This window comes from Chaetodon trifascialis, chromosome 5, assembly GCF_039877785.1.
Source record: "Chaetodon trifascialis isolate fChaTrf1 chromosome 5, fChaTrf1.hap1, whole genome shotgun sequence".
Lineage (NCBI taxonomy): Eukaryota > Metazoa > Chordata > Actinopteri > Chaetodontiformes > Chaetodontidae > Chaetodon > Chaetodon trifascialis.
The window spans coordinates 13662312-13677531 of record NC_092060.1 but is presented as its reverse complement, the minus strand read 5'-3'; the positions used below and the strand labels follow the sequence as shown (position 1 = coordinate 13677531).

At 42.1% G+C, this 15220-nt stretch overlaps 1 protein-coding gene across 5 annotated transcripts in view; it reads left to right on the top strand.

The window, feature by feature from the left end:
- The window catches only part of gria3b (glutamate receptor, ionotropic, AMPA 3b), an 83798-nt gene that overhangs the window by 35870 nt on the left and 32708 nt on the right, over positions 1 to 15220 (top strand). For all 5 annotated transcript variants that reach the window (XR_011602203.1, XM_070963456.1, XM_070963455.1 and 2 more), the window contains exon 4: positions 8319 to 8506. Coding sequence is in view for 4 of the 5 variants with exons in the window: in XM_070963456.1 (XP_070819557.1) it covers positions 8319 to 8506 (188 nt within the window). In the remaining variant the exon portion in view is untranslated. The remainder of the gene's footprint in view (positions 1 to 8318; positions 8507 to 15220) is intronic.

Below are 15220 nucleotides of genomic sequence, written 5' to 3'. Positions count from 1 at the left end.
ATGTGACACAACACCAAATGCACTAAGGATAGTCCAGACTCCTGTGATAAAACACATGGAGACAGGCATGAAATGGCTTTCCCTTTTTTCTCCTGCATGACCAACAAAGAAGGTGTGGTGACATGTCGTCGTGTGCTTTGTCTCTCTCGTTTGCATTTCATCTTTTAACCACCATTAGTCTGCAGATGAACCAAAGCCATGTTTTTCTGTGTGAAACTTAAAACCTTCGGCTGCTTTTTATTTCTCCCCCTTTTCACTTTGTTATGCAAGTAATTTTTATGCCATTCTGACACATTTCACACAAATAATTTCTAGTCAAGTGCAATATTGTCACCCACAATTGTTGATTTATCCTCTCTGCTCACAATGTGAGATAATAAGTGTGAATGCCAGCTCCCGACTGCAACCATGTCTATATCATAGACTGCAGCTTGTTTCCTCGGCTTTGTGGTCTCATCACAGCCAATATAATGGCACATCAGCTGCACCCAGCTGGGACTTTATACACGCACACACATATGCCTCTTGTGCTTTAGTGGCCCTCTCCTTCACGCCGGCTTCATAACAACTAAATTATGCATGCATCAGGAGAATAAATCAGCTTGGACACGCTGACAAGAAAGGGCACATCAGAGAAGCCATAAAATGCACAAGAAAAATAATATTAAAGAAATATGGATGAAGCTATGCATCACTGGCTTTTTTCTCTCTCGTTTTATTTTGCACACATAAACTGGTATCACTGGCAAAGTGACATCCCAATATACAGATAGCCCAACCTGCAGCAGCACCCTCTGTAATTCAGTAACCCCTTGAAAAACTACAAGTCAAGCACCTGTGCCTTAAAAAAAGTGATACGAGTGCCATCGTCTGTCACAATAAGCACACAATAAACCTCTATGCTCTCTCAGTGTCCTCTTTTAACTGAACGTGGAATAAAGCCATTTTACCACCTACCCACTGCGAGCTTCAGCAGCCATGAAATTACTGCTGGGAGCTTTTTCTTTTTTCATTATAACAAAATGTCCTGGCCTTTGCTTCAAGCAGCCATAGTAGAAGTTGATTGCTTTGATGTTACACCATGTCACAGGGCCAATTTGTTTGTCGAAACAACAAATGAAATATATACGTCATCCTCAACGGTAAACAGGAGAGGAAAGTCATATTTGGGCTTTCTTCAGGAGAGGCGAGCCTTTTGTCATTTTTTCTTCAGTTTCAGCCGATCAGTCAAAGCTGCCCGGTGAGTTTTGTGCAGCACTTGATCAATCCCTTCAAACACACACAGAGACAAGATTCTTGTGTATGTGCTGATATGTCACAGTATGCAGTGTGAGTGAGAGACCAGGGAACAAAGACAGACAGGGAGAGATGGAGAAGCTCTGAAAAGTCTGTGGGTGGATTTTCACAGTGGAAAAGCGCCACTCTCCTCCCTCCTGCATGTATGCACTTCTAAAGATACAGACAGCATGCTGCTTCTGTTTGATTTGACATGCGCTGTCTTTTTGATTAGGACAACACTTGGCAGTGAGACTGTTTTGGTTGTAGGCCTACTGTAAACACCACATCAAAGCTTTGGCTGCATGCTGTTGGGCCAGTTTGGCATTCGCTTCACGGTGAACGCTGTGTTTCCACCGTCGAGGTAAACGCCTAAAGCTTGCTTCTCCCGTGGGCAGGGAGACGCGGAGGAGCTCATACTCCTACTGTAGCCCTGACTGCTTTCACGCTACTAACTTTTATTTCCTCCTCTGACTTATATGAGTTGAATGGGCCTTTTTTTGAGACGATATTTTCTTCCCGGTTTAATTGTCAGGAATTAAACACTTCCCTCAAAGGCACCTCAATTACCACGTCTTTACAGCTGCTCAGAGATGCTCATCTCATTCCTCATCAACCATCTGACATTTATTGTACTTCGCCTGTTTGTTGCTTCGGGATATCGTTTGCTGGAGAAGTCAAGAGCACAGGTCATATAATCCCAGCAAACCGCAGCTTATTTTATATAAATTGTGGGCCTATACCAGATGACTAATGAGAGGAAAAGTCTTCTCTCTCTCCAAGCCCAAGACTTTGATCTCCACTGCACAAACACTGGAGGGATCCTCAGAGCCCTGTGAGCATACTTAGCCCAGGGGCAAACACTCACCAGGCCCTAAATACTGTAAGTATTTATTTAGGCTCCCTCAAAAGACAATGGAGACAAAGCATCTGTGGGAATATTTATAAATTAGAACATACACAGAGATGCAGTTAATGAAGAGTGACAGTTTGAGAATTTTAAGTAGACATTTCTAGTGTGCTCACAGCACAGGGAGAGTGAAGAGAGCACTCAGCTGTTATTGCGTGACCTCCCGACTTGGAGTGGCTGTTTTGTCACACTGACTTCCAAGGCCGTTTGGTTTTCTAGGATTCACAGTATTAGACACATTTCTTTTAGCTGAATCTTGTGAATTTACAAGTCCAGGAGACTGGGATGATATCTCAGACCGGTCCGTCACCGCCCTGATGTCCTGTTCCACACTGCACAGACTTGTGTAGATCTTAACTAGTACAAAGGTTTAGGAAAAGATTGTTTTCGTGTAATCAAGCCATCACTAATGAAAATATATGTAACTGGAATGTGCTATCAAAATGTACTGCATGAACTTCACTGATTACAATTTGCTAGACACATACGTGCTTACACCCCTCATCTTAACTGCATATAAGCTGTAATATAAGTACAAACAAACATCAGAAATGAAATCTTTACGATAAGATAAGACCGGGGAAATTAGGAAGTTTAAAGGTATACTATGCAGGAACTGTTGATTACTGGTCCCTGTTGGTCCCTCCACCGTAGCTCAAGGCCACTAGAAGCACATTGCTTGTATGCACACTGCACCTTTCATACAGGAATTGCAGCTCAAAGTGCTTAACAAGATAGAAATCACACGCACCAAGTGAGTGCAAAACAGAATGGACATAAAAACAGATAAAAAATGAAGGTTAAAATAAGATTGAGATAAGGATGAAAATGAAAATAAAGACTATGGAGAAGCCAATCCCAGCTCTTCACCCCCATCCTCTCCTTCAGTGCTTAGCAGCAGGTGAAAGCCAACCCCAGATTTGCAGTTTTGCCTTGCTATATTTGTGTTTTTTCCCTGCTGTGTCCACCGTTTTAGTAGCTTCTTCTAGAATGCCTGCTGCTTGCTTACAGTCTGGCACCTGCTCTATACTGTTTCATAAAGTCCTGACCTCACCTTTGTGCTGTTATTAGCTGGAGGCTACGCACCCACTGCCCGAAGGTTGCAGCCCAGAAACATCCCAAACACAGAAAAATAAGACAAATATATGAAAATACAGGCAGAGGGCAGAGTCTCTCCAGATAAACACACAAAGACACTCATCATAAGTGATGATTGGGATGGATTGTTTTTGTATGAGTCGGTGCTTTGTTTTAAAGGAAAACCTTCATAGTACACATTTAAAAGATATGACTAACCTTAAATTATTATGCATTGTTAGACAGTGTCTCTCACTGAGAATTAAGAGTAGAAAAACTCATATTTATATTCATATTTTCACACCTTTCTTTAGTGGTATCAAGCCATTGATTTTAGTTACCCTTGTTTTGAATATTTGTCTATAAGATTTGTGCCTTCACCAAGGTGGAGACATATATGTAAAATCCTGGACAGAAAGTAAGAGAGTAAGTAAGTAAGTTTGGGTGAACTACCCCTTTAAGGAATATACAGTAACATATGGCAGGAAGGAAATCACGGCGGCATCTCAAAAGTTCACTTTTTCTTTAGATATTCGGTCCTAAGCTCAGTATAAAGCAAGTCCAACAATTATGAGACGAAGCCATTATCTTTGTGGTTTCAACTCAGTTGTTTCTGATGCCCTCTGAGACCCTGGACAGTGCTCAGCAGGGCGTTTCGGCCCGCCAGAGACCCTCATTTACCAGAGGATTGGCAAGTTAGAAGGAAGAGCAGCCACATTTACTTTTGTCTCAGCGACCACCGTCTCTTTTTCGTGTGTGATTTTGATCCCTTCAAATCAGTTCGGTTTGTGGTTTGTGATGCTGCTTTGTTTGTTCTCTTCATTTAGTGCGTAGTTGATGGCAACTTATTTACTTCAGGATTAAATTTTGCATTGATGTGAATTAATGTAATACCAAAAGTGATACAGTGTAATCATACAGTGTTATATAAGCAAGTGGTATAGCCGCACCTCTAAAGCCAACAGTCAGTTGTGGGCAATTCCAAGGTGTATGCTTAGAGAAATCTGCAATATGGTTCCTCTGATTTACCCAGTTAGCGCAGATGAGCTGCGAGATATGAGAGAGAGAGAGAGAGAGAGAGAGAGAGAGAGAGAGAGAGAGAGAGATGGAGGCCTGTGACACTCTGCACCGTACCCTAATGAGAGGCAGGGAACCAAAGGAGCTGGGCAATGAGATTAGATGCAACTCAATTCAATTACTGCTGAGCCGCCACGGGTGACGCTTCAAAACTCATCCTGTTAAGATCTGGTTCACAGACGAAGAAGAGGAGTGCAGCTCTCACTCAGCTGCTGTATGCTACGCTGCCACAGCATCTCATTCGCAACAGCTCTGATTTATAAGCACACGGGGCGTCATTAGGCTCCGTCGGGATTTGATAGCAGACTCTGCAATGTTCTGACATAGATTTAAAGGAAAATGCAGAAATAATTGAGTTTTCACCCATCGCAGCAGTTTATGCACTGCTCCACAAACTACGGAGCTGTTTCAAGTGTGTGTTTGAGATTAAAGAGACGCTTAACACCCCATTTTAGCTGGAACACACTGTTCAAAAAAAGGCTGTCAGACCAGGACACACACCCCCACGGCCCTGCCCTCGCTGTTACCCCAGAACCGGTGGCACTCCCGCTGGCCTCTCAGATAGTCTCTATGCAGTGACTTGCAGCGTGGCATACTCTCACAGCTAAAAGACTAGAGCCATGAATAATAATGATTATGATAAAAATTTAAATAAGAATACGAAAAAAGACATTAAAAAAATAAACTGCGCAATTCTGCAGCATATGAAAGTGCAAAATACACACATAAATGAAATGCTTAAGTCACAAATTACCATTCAGCACAATTACTAGTTCTTCTATCTGTGTATGAATATGAACACATAACATAACAAGAACAGCAGCTCATGTGTATCTCGAGTTAACATACCAAATGTGTACAAGTATGCACAATGTACTATGCAAGCATTGTTTGTATGTTTCTGTGTGTACAGAACATAATGTGGCTGACGGCAGCGTGCATTACAACATGTTAAAACTCTCCCCGTCGCAATGATTAGCTGTGAGAGCCATGATCAGCAGAAGCTGCTGCTTGCTGCTGCTGCTGCGTCTGTACAGCAGGGATTTATAGGTGGTGATAAGGAAATCTTGTTGTTGTCTTCCATAATTTATGTAGTTGACTGTGGTACATTTTTAGATGCAACACAGCTGTGGGGCTCCTGAAGGCCCAGAGGTGAATGGGATTTATAGCTTTTCTGCATGTTGGAAGTAAATATCACTAGCAAAAGCATTTATGAGGGTCTGCAATGCTGGTTACGAGGTTGAATCCATTGATTGGCTGAAGCTGAAATGGACTGGTCCAAGAAAGGTGACTGGCATATGTGAATCTGTGCAGAGAAGCATTTTTTTTCTTGCTGGTAGAGATAAAAAGGAGCCGTCAGTCTCGTCGCTGCTGTTAGATTAAATTGCGCTTAAAGGATTTTGTTTTGATTTTAAGTCTAAATCACTGTACATAAACTTTTCTGCTGACTCTTGAAAAAAAAAAAACCTGGAGCAAAAGTAATCCATTTCTGGACAAACTATTTACCACCACCAGATTCCATCTCTTAATTTCCATACAAATGTAAAACTAGGCAGGCATGGAATCTTCTGTGAATCTTAAATGAATCCAATTGTTCCAACACAGTTCAGGGTTTGCTGGAGGCAGGAGGAGACGAGCGCCGCACAAATCAGCTATTTCAAAATAAAAGCCCTGTGTGCTTCTAATCTGATTGACAGGACATTGTTTCCTTCTTCCACATAAGAGTTAGCATAATTCATGTTCTTCTTGCACCTCAGAAATGGAAATTTGAAATGCACAGATGCTCACGTGCAGAATGTGATGCACAAATCCTCAGAGCATCCCTTTGAGCATTTGTGGTTTTTTTTTTTCCTCTGAAACATGTTGTGTATTTCAAGCAGCACAGGAAACAGTGATTGCACTGGTACTTTCAACCCTGAAGCAAATACCCACCTTGTCATTTGAACCCATATGAATAGCGTGTTGCACACTCCCTGTGATTACTGCGCATCGAATGGTTCATCAGCATTTTTACCTTCTTACCAGTCGTATTCTTGACAGTTTCCGAACCAACAGAGACCACTTTGACCCAGTTAATCTGTGTGACATCTCTTAATGTGAGAGGCTTTTATTGTTGGGAAGACTGCCACGCTATCCAGCTGGCTTGTGGGGGGTGAGGTTCTGAGCATATGCCTGAGGAAGATGAATAATGCATCCATGTTATTCAAACCTTCGCTCTGTAACTTTTGCTTTTGGTCGGGGACATGTGAGGAGGTATAGTACATGAGAGACTGCTGTTGCTGTGCTCATGTAAAAATGATGGTACTTCAGAAAAGCTTCAGATATTGTCCCTTAGAGGAATGGGGCTTTTGTCCAGGTAAAAAAAAATAGCTTCATATTCTTATTGTGCCATGGTTTTTCTCTGCAGATGTGCACGTGTTGCTACTGTTAATCAGCTCTGAGACCCAGAAGCCATAAAGGGACTACATGTGTACCTCTGCACGCTCTCCACATATCATCTGAACTCAGTGTGGCGCGACAAGCAACATTCATAAACTATAGGCCGAACTCCTCAGAGATGTGACCTGATAACCGGGTTGCCAGATAACCTTGAGGTCTGGCGGGCTGATGTGTCCAGGCAGTGTGCCGTTGCTCCTCTGGACAGATGAGACACTGTGCGACGCTCTCCGCTACTCGCTGCGCCGCTCGCCAAAAGATCATCTGCCAGGGTGCAGACAGGCATGGCGCAGAAGTCTCAGGAGCGCTTACAAGTCAAGAAAAAGGCTGCTTGACCATTCAGATGGAATGGAAAAGAAGGGAAATGCAAAGCAGAGAAATGAGGAGAGTCACAAAGTGGTTTTCTTTTTATTGCTGTTGTTGTTCTTTCTTTGGTCTCTGTGCTGGCTTTGTTGGCTGTCTGCAGCCGGTTCATAGAGATAAGGCTGTAAGGAGAAATGTCTCACAGAAAAAAAAAAAACATATGACAAATGTTTACTTTGCCCACTGCTGCTCAGACTGTGTCAGGCAATTTGCATAATATCCAATCACACGCAACGTTATTAATCGTCAAATGAAATCTCTACACGTCTGCATGCGTGCCAGAATTTGCTGTTGCTGCAAGTTTTTCTCTTTCCCTTCTTTGTATCAGTTAACCACACGACGTACGTTGAAAAATGAATAGAGATATGGGAAAAGAAGCTTATTGTACATACAGCTTGCAATTGCATTGTCCGTGGCTTAATGAAATACCAGCAGTGTGCTTGATTTTCATTAATAACCTTCATGTTCATTTCTGGCCCGTTGTACATTGGAGAAGAGTTAAGCCATTTTTATTTCAGCTGGTGCTATGTGCAATCTATCCCTCCAGAAATAGGACTACATTATTCATTCTGTGGTGTGTGATTTGACCATGGTGTTTCTGAGCGCTCTGTTAAATGAAAATATTTCACGTGTGAATTAATCATTAGAAGGGCTCATTCTCCATTCTTCTGGTAGCATAATGATCTCTTTTTACCACTGGCCGGGTTGAATCTTTCATTGTCTTTATCTTTAAATGAGTTGGCAAAATCCTCCAAGGAGACATGGGCCGCGATGATGTGTTTCACTGCACTGTCAAAGTTAACATGTGGCTGAGCTAAATGCCATAATTTAATTGATGCCAAGCGCAATAACATCACCCACTGATCTTTTAATAATATGGAGATATGATTCCTGTCCTTTCACTTCATTATGATATTGCCTTCTCAATATGCAAATGTACATTCACACACACTTAAACACTGGCACACAAAGTCTAGACTCTGGACAATATTTTAGTGGGCCTGGAGACTTTGGAATGCTATTTTAGATTGTAATGAGATGGCCTTTAACCTTTGGATTCTTGCAAAAACCTCTCTAGAATAAATTAGCAGCCACTTGGTCCTTGCATAACTGTTAACTGTGTGCCAGTCTCTTTTGTGTCTAATCCTCTGGGTCGCTCTCTCTCTCCACCTCTCTCCAGGTTTCTCTATACTGCAGGCCATCATGGAGGCAGCGGTGGCCAACAACTGGCAGGTGACCGCTCGCTCTGTTAGCAGCACAACAGATGCCGCCGAGTTCAAGCGCATCATTGAGGAGATGGACAGGAGGCAGGAAAAGCGCTTTGTGATTGACTGTGAGGTGGCCAGGATCAACACCATATTAGAACAGGTGAGCCTCAGACTCACTGTACATGTGGTAACGCCTGTAGATTATATAACTGAACGCCTACACTACATTGTGCATGCAGCACTGTTGTTGCTTCCTCCTGATTTAGTCACATAATTGCCAAGCTGATTCCATTTAGAAAACAAGTATTAAAGGGCCAAAGTCAATTTATTGGTCACACTGAATGCTACTCAGCCTGTTGCATCATGTCCTCTGTAGCTCTGAGGTAATTATTCAGATAGCATCACTTGAGCTATCTTGAGTTGGACTGAGTGACTACATGTCAACAAGGGCATGCAGAGTTTTAAAGCTGTCCACAAGGCAAAGAGGATCTAATAAAAGATGCTCTTGAGTTGGATTATGGGAAATGTAGTAGCAACTAAAAGTCTATTTTGACCACTGTTTTTTAAAGCTGTTCCAATCATTATGTTAAGTATCAACAAAGGATTAAATGACATAATATGACACAACCCTAAACAGAATTATCACCTGACTTTGCAGTTCCTCATAGCTCTACAGCGTTTCAGCATCTTTTAAGTCATTGTTTTGGTTTTAGGGCCCACAGCTTTACTGTTTTGGTTCACTCTCACCACTCATGAGCATAGTTTCAGGCCGCAGTAAGCGGCTGTTTTCAGAGGAATAGAAGCTCTCTGCACTTGCTGGTGAACATAGCAGAGTGTTTAGCAACTAAAGAGACAGAATATTCCCTCAAGAGCTGGTGGAGAGCAAAACAGAGCCAAAAGAAGAGCAGGTATTGGCCTCAGGTCCAGTCTAAAGGAATGCTAGTGTTGCACAATGGCTCCTCAATATGTAAATGCTTCTGTTTGGATATCAGCTTTTTAAGGTGATGATGTGTCAATGTTTTTCCCCAAGTGGCCAAAAAAAAATCTGCTTTATATTTAATATTTCTAATGTGAGTCCCCTAACTTCATGGCAGTGCAGCATTCAATTGCAGGGTGGCCCTTTAATTTGAGGACTCATTCAGTCTGTAATTCAGCATCTTTCAATATCAATGTTAATACAAAAAAAAGTTAATATCCTGTGTATTACCTTTGGTACTTCTGCCAGTTTTCTTTGCGAGTTCTTAAAAGTTGCTGATACCTAATTTCAAAAACAAATCGAGTTGTTTTTCCCGATCCAAGTTAAGTTTGTGTATGCTCATTAAGTTTTAACAGTGTGTTAAGTTGAATATTAGGCGCAGGCAGTAATCCTGCCTGTGTGAGGAGCCTGGCTTGACGTTGTTTGAGGCTGCCTTGTTTGAAAATCGGTGTGTGTCGAAGCTGCCCAAGAGCCTGAGGTTGAGAGGTCTGAGCGGTGAGCAGCCATTTGGAGAGACCACTGATGATGCATCCTTTTTAATCCTCTTCTAACAACCCCAAACCCCTCCGTTCCTCTATCACGTCCATTGCCTGAGGAGGAAATGAAAGGTCCACCAGTCCTTGTAGTAGGGGAAACACAATTACCATGAATAGATGAGTGGCTATTATGCCATGCATCCTCTCTGTTCGCCTGCCCCGCTCCACCCTGAACCCCTCTGCTTGCCGCTGCCTGCTTATAAGGCAATCAGCTCCTGAATTGGATTCTGCTCGTTAACATTCATTTAGATATTGGCTTCTCTCTGCCTCACAAGATCCCCTCAACGACTGTTAGTTTCACTTGTTTTTTATGAATCTAATTTGATCCCAGAGTCATAGTTTAAAACAGAATGGCTTTTAGTATTAATTTGCTGTGTCTAATTTAATTCTTGTGCTGCAGATTTTCTCCCTTTACAATCCAGAGCCTATACTGAAATCTGCTTCCTTTTTGTGTTAAGAATATGCATCAGCTTTTAAGAAAAGCTCATAACAAATCACATGTGAGCCGTATTAATGGCTGCGTCTTAAATTGCTTTCCCCCCCTCTTGCAAACAATAATAAGGATGCAGGGCAATAATCTGTTTGATGTTTTCCTGTTTCTGTCTTTGTAATGAATTAATTCTTTTTCTTCTAGAGGGAGCTCTTTTCCTTCCTCCACCCCCAGCTGTCACCTTCATGCATTTTTCCATCTAAACTTTGTTCTCGTGCAGAAGGGGAAGATAAAGTTTTTACAGCAGCTAACCTTCAAAGCAGCAGTGTGCTCCATTTTGCCCCTTGTTTCAGTGACAACCTCAGCATGGGATTTGCTTTTTTTTTTTTTTTTTGGAGCTAATTGAAATAATCTGGCTAGCTCTGCCAATATGAATGAGTCACAGGCATTCAGGGAAGCTGCTGGACTTCACTCTTCAGCTGCCCCCTACTGGGCCGTACCATTATAAACTGAAAAAGGGATGGACCGTCTCCCATGAGGGCAATCACACCAAAAACGGCATCCACTGTCAGCAATGTGGAAACCTGCGGCTTCTACCTGCTGCTGTAGTTCTATTAACCAATGATTGTAGACAGATTGTGTTTCATCTCTGGAGGACCGGAGCGAGAGTTTGAACAGACCCTGTGTGCCAGTGTCTGTGTGTCGCAATGTCGACATGTCGCTTCAGTCTGTCAAGGTCACTGCTGTTGAGAGGGGATCATGAGGCAGGACAGATCCAGCTAGCTGATTGCTGGGGGAAATGGGAATCAGCTCAGTGGCTTATTTTTATGATTTCCGTCAGAGTAATTCCACTGCAGAATAAAAGTCTTTGTCCCAGCCAAAGAAGTTCATGCAGTGTAGAGTTATCTTGAATAGGCAAATGTTGAGCTTCCACAATTTGGCACCATTGCGGCACACAAAGGAAGCCCTCTGTGCTGCTCTTCATTAGCACCACTTTTGATCCAGTCGCTGTTCATGCTTTGGTCCTGCTGGGCCTTTGTTGCTCGACTAGTTCACCGCACTGTTAGAGGTTCTCCGTGTTTGAATAACGTTCTAAATGGTTAAAGGGGCACCCAGTGGTAATCTATTACTTTATGCTTATGTACCACTGGACTTCAGGGGAGAGGATTTAACTTTTTACACCCCAACATTAATTTCACTGTGACGATTTTCATACAAAACATATGAACTATAAAAGTGACACAATATTTTAGATATATAAAGCATAAAGTTAAATTTAGCTCCACAGCAGACAGCTACAACACTGAAATGCTGCTTACATGTGAATGCATGAGTAATGGTAAATAGCCATAAATATATATGTTTATATGTATATGTACAGTATGTATGTATATACGTATGTATACACACACACACACACACACACACACACACACACACACACACATATTATTACGTTACATTCTTTTTTCTTTTGATTATTTTTTGGTTTAGAATGGCAGAAAACAGCAAATCCTCACACTTAAAGGACCTAAAAGCGTATTTTCACTATCAGCTTCTTGCAGTCTTACAAATCACAGAACATGCTGCCAGTATTAGAACAGTTTTGGCTGTTTTACAGGTGAGATTTCTATATATGTGTGTGTTTCCTGCCTCTTTTAGGTGGGTGGGGCTCAACTGTATAAAGATGATTTCACATACTCCCGTGCACCAATCACACTTTAGCGACATTTGAATGGAAATGTGATGACATTTGTGTGTCGTTTGCTTGATGCAGTCCTGATGAAGCAGATAAGCTCAGTTTTGAGTGTTCAGCTATTAATAAATAATGGCTTTAACTTTGATTATTGCTTATTTAACCATGAATTTAATGTTACGGAGAGTCTTCAGGGGCTTTAAGTAGCTGTTTCATTAAAATACTCAATTTTTCAGTTTCATTTTCTCTCAATAAACTAAAAAGTGAGTTGACTAATCGTTTCAGCTCTAATTCTAACCTGCTACATACACAAAAACATTGGACATACCTCTACATCCGTTGTGTGCACACTCAGCTGACTGTCACTTTTATTAGCTTCATTTATCACTTGACCTGATGTATAAACGCACTAAGAGGAGCATTTGCATACTGCTGCATCAGGCGTAGTTTTGTTGTGCTTGTATAAGGCAGAGTGAGTCTCCCGGCAAATTTGTTTTGGGATGCTGAGGAGAATGCTACACCCAGGCTATTATCATTTTATGCTGGAACAACCACTCAGGATTTATCGCCCATAGGACTTTTCCATCAATACACTGCACTGCAGATAAATTAACCCAATGGCAATCCTTCCCTTACGACAAAAATGGGAGAGCCTCCACCAGCTCTGCTCTCTGAATCACATCCAACAAATGTGTTTCATTGAACCATCTAGGTTTATGATATCATATGCTGAGAAAAACGTCTGTGGCATTAAAGAAGGGCAGCATAAACAAGATTGACTATAAGAAAATCATCTTTGTATTGCCACCACTCGTCATAATGATGATGTTTCACAGTGAGTATGAGCATGGCGTCTCTTGAGTGTGCGTGCATGTGCCTGCGCGTGTGTTTGACTGTACGCATGCTGCTGCCTAATCTGATCCATCTATGAGATTGCACATATAGCATCATATCTGCCTTTATGCTCCTTCCTGGCCCTCTTCCCTTCTGGGATTTCTGTGCTGGAGTCTGCTCAGAGGCAACAACCTGCTCATCACTAGTGTAAAGAGAGGCAGGCAGGCAAAAAAAAATAATAAAAAACACGGCGTCTGGGACAGGCCCAGGGCACGCAAGCTGTTCAAAGACAGGCAGGCAGTGAGCGCTCTGCCAGCCACAAAGCTGCATTTTCATGCAGGGGAAGAAAAAACAATAAGAAGTGAAAAGGATTCACAGAAAGACGAAAAAAAATGAGAGGTACATCTGGGGATTTGTTAGAACAACATTCTGCCGCCTGTGGAGGCATGAAGGGTGGCCATATTGCCTCCCCATGGAGAACTGGAGATCCTCCATATCCCCCTCTCTGCTCTTGAATGAAGAACTCGGAGAAATCCACAGTTGGATGTATTATAGAAAGTGAAATCTTCCTGTATATCAAATTCAAGAAAGGGAAAGAAATTTGACCAAGGGAGATAAAAAGTGGGGGGCAAAAAGAGAGAGAATGGATGATAAATTGCCCGCAGCTGATAGCAGAATGTCAGCAGTAAAAAGAAGGTCCTCAATCCTGAATATTGTCACACAGTGAAAAAAGGACCAATATTGGCATTTGAAAACCAGGGGACGCCATGTGTATGCTCATTTAACATCCTGGCAAACACAGGTGTAGCTAGAAGTATTACAAGCTGAAATAAAATCTGAATAAACGTATTCTGGCATGCTTTGGTTTGAAGTTACAAACCCTCTCACGCATACAAAGCTCCTTTATTGCTTTGACTGCGTTTTCTGGTAACACTACCTTGCATGTTTCTCAATTTGTTCTCAAAGATAGAGGAGAAGGCAGCAACGTGAGCTAATGTCTCCACTGATAAGAACGGTGCTCCTGATCCCAACATCCCAGGCTACTGAGAGGAGGGGCTGATAGAAATACAGCCAAAGCATTCCTGCTGGAGGTAAAGCCGGGGATACATAGTCCTTTCAATCCCTGGCGCCAACCCTGGCTGTTGAGGGCCATTTACAAACTGCGATTATAGAATTAAATGGGATTAAAGTGTTATCATTAAACAGAATGTGACCTGCTGACTCAGCCACTGAATGAGTGGCTGAGACCGGTGTGCCGCACATGTAGTTAGAAATGTATCAGTAATAGAAATGTATCAGTCTTAATAATAGTGTCTGTAAACCAGAACTTTTTTCCGTTATCAATCGAGAAAAACGACCCCGATCAGTTTCAGTGAAAACAGAGAAGGACATCTCGCTGTTTCGAAGCCAATTTTTGGCACACTAAAACATGAGGGCGCCTCAGCTGCAGTGTCAGCGATTCCTTCCTCCCAAGGTATCAAGTCTCACATTATTCTCGTATCTCAGAGCAATCATCAGCATAATTATCTGAATGTGAGTCAGGTGTTTCGAAAGTGTTCTGATTTTGGTGGAAAGCCAACACTGGATGCCCCCGCTATCTTCAGAGGCATATATCGCGGCTGCCCGCAAAAGCATCTCAGCCACGCCACTGCTGGCCGTTAATTAGGGAGTGCTCCACCAAGAGCACTTCTACCAAGAGCGCTGAAGCAGAAATGGAGACTGAAGTAGAGGAAAGTCCTTTTGTATCAAAGCATATAGCTCAAATTCACCCTTCAGTCCCATCCTGTGTGAAGTGGAACACTTTGGTATCTCTGCAGCCTTTAAATCTTGTGTAACAATTCATGCAGCTTGTTATTAACACTCTGATTATTAATGCAAGTATGATTTCTAATGTAATTCAGTGTTTGAGCCAGACTGCACCACTGCGACATTGACCCCCCTAAAACATAAAATGTCCTGTCACCACAGCCTCGACCCTGCGCCCAGTTATCGGCCATAAAATCAAGGGTAGGATCAATGTCGCTGGCAGGCATTTCATTCTTACATTTTTTAAGCTGTATCAACATTTATGCTAAGATGAGATAATCCTTTATTGATCTCCCAGAGGGGGAAATGGGCTTTTATGTGAGTTAATCAAACAGCAAAATGAAAATGTTTGTAAGAGGGAAAACAGCTACCATTAGCTTAAAGTGCAAGTCATTTTCCCGCTCCTGCTTAATTTAGATGATGTCTGATATCTTTGGCTTTCATTGTCAGACATGACTTAGCAGCATTTTCTATTATTGCCACGAGCAGACAGAATATTTTCACTTTTGAATGTAATGATTTGAATAATTAAATGACAATTTAAGGTATTGTAACGTAGCTGTTGTCACTGAATGTCTGCCTTTTTCGATACAGAT